Below are 4,641 nucleotides of genomic sequence, written 5' to 3'. Positions count from 1 at the left end.
ATATGAAGCACACTCAGCCTCACACACCAGCTCAGCCTCCTTCCCCACCAGAGAAGGCGACACTCCAGGTCTAGTGAGAAAACTTCTGTAGCCTAGGATCATAGTCAAATCTTTTTCTCCTATCTTATGTTTTCTCACTTACTAAATGTTGCCAGCAACTTAAAAGTTCATAGGTTCACGATAAGCTGGTGAGCTGTTGGTCTGTTATTTACTTAACATTTTAGATTCTTTTTTTGAGGCTTTCTGGACTGGGCAATAAAAAGTTTAGAGATGCAAACATAAAGTTTAGAAATGGAGAGTAGAAATGTCTTTTTGTATGTGGTCAAGCAAATACTGTATAGAACAAGCAATCAGTTTGAGTGAACAACTGCCATAATAGTACATCTATAAAAATTATAAAAAGATATTTTAATAGTGCATTTCATCATTCATTATTCGGAAAAAATATGTTTTTCTACATTTCAATGATTTGATGCTGTTGTTGACTGAAGTTTAATGTAAATATAGAAAATTTTAGTGAAACAAATCAAGTGTCTGTTTTTCATTTGATTCAAAGGTAAGTCATCTATGGGGTTTTTTCTATAATTTTTTTTTACCAACAAAAAAGTAAAAATATAAATGTTTCATGTGTGTTTGGAGCAACACACATGAAACATTCAATAGAACAACTACCCATGCACACACACACGCACAAGGGCAGTTTAGACAGAAATAAACTAAATGGGGCTGCACAGTGGCGCAGTTGGTAGAGCTGTTGCCTGGGTTTGATTCCCGGCCTGGGGTCTTTCTGCATGGAGTTTGCATGTTCTCCCTGTGCATGTGTGGGTTCACTCCGGGTACTCCAGCTCCAAAATGAGTCCAAAAACATGACTGTCAAGTTAATTGGTCTCTCCAAATTCTCTCTAGGTGTGAGTGTGTGTGTGCATGGTTGTTTGTCTCTGTGTTGCCCTGCGACAGGCTGGCGACCTGGGTGTACCCCGCCTCTCGCCCGGAACGTTAGCTGGAGATAGGCACCAGCACCCGTACTGACCCCACTAGGGACAAGAGTGTACAGAAAATGGATGGATAATCTAAATGGATCCAAATTTAAGCCAGATCAATCCAGTCCATTCCATTACATTGTTCACGATCAAGAAACACTGAGTCAAGCATTTCCCAAAAAGTAATAAAATACTCCAAAATGAGAGCTGATTTTGAAAAGACGTATGGTTATTATCAATTCCCAATGGACTACAGCAATCAAATCTAACTTCTCCATCAAAAACATCTAGAGGCCATTTAAAGTGGAGAATTCACTAGTTCTTATAGTTTTACTCGTTATTGTAATCAAGTGGAGAACATGCAAAGTTCATATCAGCTGATACAGCTGTTTTCTGGCTTTATTACAGTGGGGGGGAAAGTATTTAGTCAGTCACCACTTGTGCTAGTTTTCCCACTTAAAAAGATGAGAGCGGCCTGTAACTGACTGGACTCCCAAGCCTTGGTCTTAAGAGATACACGAGAGAGAATGAGACCAGGAGGATTAACCGGCTCTTCTCCACCATAACCAGCTAAAGTGTACTTCCAATGGCAGGGTACTAACAACAGAGCAGACCCACAAAGGCTGGAGACTGGACAATACTGGAAAGGCATATGGAAAAGGGAGGCGTCCCACAACAGCAATGCACAGTGTCTAACCTCTCTATGAGAGGACCACAGCAACATCCCTGAGCAAGCCCCGGTAACCATCACTGTGGCAGATGTCCAAGAAAGAGTCTCAGGTATGAAAAACTGGACAGCACCAGGACCTGACATGATCCAYRYCTACTGGCTARAGAAACTCACTGCCCTCCATGARCGACTGGCARCTCAAMTGAACCAGCTGCTACAAAATGGGACTCACCCTGAATGGTTAACTGAAGGGCACACAATCCTGATTCAGAAGGATCCCTCAAAGGATTCAGTCCCATCCAACTATCGGCCAACAACCTGTCTCTTTACAACATGGAAGCTCATGTCAGGCATCATAGCGGATAAGCGGGCACATGGATAAATACATGAGCACATAAATAGCAGAGGAGCCAAACACCAACTTCTTGTAGACCACACAGTCGCCCGAACCAACCAGACATTCTGGTGGTGGATAAACAGCAGAGGAAAAAAGTTGTGATGGATGTAGCAATACCAAGTGATTACTACATCAGGAAAAAGGAGCACGAGAAACTGGAGAAATACCAGGGCCTCAGAGAGGAACTGGAAAAKACCTGGAAGGTGAAGACCACAGTGGTACCTGTGGTCATCGGGGCCCTCGGGGCAGTCACCCCCAAACTGGAGCAGTAGCTAAAACGGATCCCAGGAACAACATCAGACATCTCAGTCCAGAAATGCGCAGTTTTAGACACAGCCAAGATACTGTGCAGAACCCTCAAAGCTCCCAGGCCTCTGGTAGAGAACCCGAGGTCAGAGGATGAAAGAGTCCACCTACGGAGGGTGAGAAGGGAATTATATATAAAATGTCTCATTCTCACATTTACTTTACACAGCCCTATCACTGGACTTTATTTACTTGTTGCAAAAATATTGTTTTAACAATATTCTACATTGTTTCAAAATGCAGCACTGAGGATTAAATATAATTTTTTTAATGTAGTAGTTAATTATTTTACATCTTTCAAACTACTGTCAATTGATATATATTACTGGATTGGACAGCGCCTAATAGTCGCTGTGTGATGCACTGAAAACAATTCTATTCCAATCCAGGAGGAGCAGAAATCTGTCACAAATATCTTAGTAGTGCCATCATTTATTATCAGATATATCTATTAAGGTAATCTATGTTGTACAAAGAAAATCTTTAAGCAGAACAAGAAAACAATTTTTTTTTGTAAAATCAATTTGTTACGCTTTATGATTTATTTCACTATAATAAATTTTTGGCAGGTGAATGTTAGCAAACATTAAAGCAGACATGTACTAATTTACATGATTATTGTGCCTAAGCACATTTTAAACATAAAAGTATGTTTACAAAATAAATGCTCAAACTTTGTAAAAAAAAAAGAAAAAAAATGGTTTCAAATTAAAGCAAGAAAATAAATTTTAGAAAGTGGTATAAATATTAAATTAAATATTGTGGCTTTTTATGATAAAAACAACATAAGACACACATGTTTCCTCACACAGAGAGTGCTCGGAAACAAATTGAACAAATTGAAAGTAACAAACTTTTTGCATTGTCTGTGTTGATTGAATGAGCAAATGCATTTATCTGACAACGAAATTAGGCCCGTTACACTAAGCGCGACGGCTATCAGGTCAGAGGTCACATACCTGTGCTGTCACCTTTTCCGAAAATGCATATCGAAGCGTGTGACTTCCGTATTTCAGACCTAACAGCGCCATCTGGTGTCCTAAAATCTAACGCTCAAAGAATCTGGTCCAAGAGCAGCGTACTGACGTAGCTGTTGCCACAGCAACCGAGTTGGCGTCACCACTCTCTACTTTCAAATTCATGACTTCGCGTTTCTTCTCGAGGTTTCAGGCTGAAAACTCGCACATCCTCGACGGAGACATGACGACATGTCCGTGAGGAAGAGCTCCCTTTACGTCTCTGTCCGTTTGTCGGGGTTGTGCATGTCCGAGTTGCCGCGGAGCTGGACCTGAGGGGTTGGAGTCATCACCGTGTCCGTACGTTTGTTCCCCAGCGTCGGCCAACATGGCTGAGGATGACAGCGAGTGGATTATAGAGAGTATCGTCGGCTACCTGGGAAGTCCCGAATGGGTCATCCCAGTCACGGACTTTATGGAGCACAAATGTACAGGTGAAACTTGGCTCTCATATTTCACTTCACTCATATGTGGAGTCAAATGTTTTGTGAACTGCGAGGCGGCTAAGCTAACGCTAACTTGTTATTGTGGTTGCGTCGCCAGTTGTGTTTATGGATTCTGCACATCTAAGATCTGATATGCAGATCTGATATGGAGTAAAACTGAATTGCAAAGTGTTCCTCTCCACTCCAGAGAACTCCTCTGATTTATAACGTTTTGTTTTGTTTTTTTCAGTTTTTGATGACGAGGATGAAAACAAGCTCTCATACACAGAAATCCATCAGCAGTATAAGAATCTTGTGAGTATAGACTTCACCAGTTTCATTACTCCGTGCGTTAACATAAATGATGAAGTGTCGAAACTGCTTCCTCGTCAAACAGGACTGCTAAAAGCTGTCTTCTTTTCACTGTAGGTGGAGAAACTGCTGGAGAATTATATGCAGGAGGTTGGCATCAACGAGCAGCAGTTCCTGGATGCATGCACCTCTCCCTTTGCCAGGTCTCAATCTTTGCAGGTATTTTGAGCTTCCTCTGCACACCACTGGATCCCTGCCACCTGACCTGAATGCAAAGGCTGACAGCAAAGTCAAGAATGGGATTTGCTTATGTAACCCCATCCCTCCTCCTCCTCTTCCTACTCCTTCAAGGAAATGTAGTTTTTCTGTCAAATAAGCAAAACCTGAAACTTAAATTTGTGACATAATCTGCAATCCAGATTTTGCAAATGTATATTAAAAATACTCTACAGGTCAAAAAGTTGTATATCACACGCATACACACACACACACACACACATATATATACATATATATATATATATATATATATATA

At 41.1% G+C, this 4,641-nt stretch overlaps 1 protein-coding gene across 2 annotated transcripts in view; it reads left to right on the top strand.

Moving 5' to 3' along the window:
• The first annotated feature begins 3,440 nt into the window (after window positions 1–3,440).
• The window catches only part of cfap36 (cilia and flagella associated protein 36), an 11,528-nt gene continuing 10,327 nt past the window's right edge, over window positions 3,441–4,641 (top strand). For both annotated transcript variants that reach the window (XM_008428742.2, XM_008428741.2), the window contains exons 1-3: window positions 3,441–3,803; window positions 4,045–4,109; window positions 4,224–4,325. In XM_008428742.2, coding sequence (XP_008426964.1) covers window positions 3,698–3,803; window positions 4,045–4,109; window positions 4,224–4,325 — 273 coding nt within the window. In that variant the 5' untranslated portion in view covers window positions 3,441–3,697. The remainder of the gene's footprint in view (window positions 3,804–4,044; window positions 4,110–4,223; window positions 4,326–4,641) is intronic.

Source organism: Poecilia reticulata, linkage group LG15 (genome assembly GCF_000633615.1).
Source record: "Poecilia reticulata strain Guanapo linkage group LG15, Guppy_female_1.0+MT, whole genome shotgun sequence".
Classification (NCBI taxonomy): Eukaryota; Metazoa; Chordata; class Actinopteri; order Cyprinodontiformes; family Poeciliidae; genus Poecilia; species Poecilia reticulata.
The sequence above is the reverse complement of the archived record's forward strand: the minus strand, read 5'-3'. Positions and strand labels throughout refer to the sequence as shown.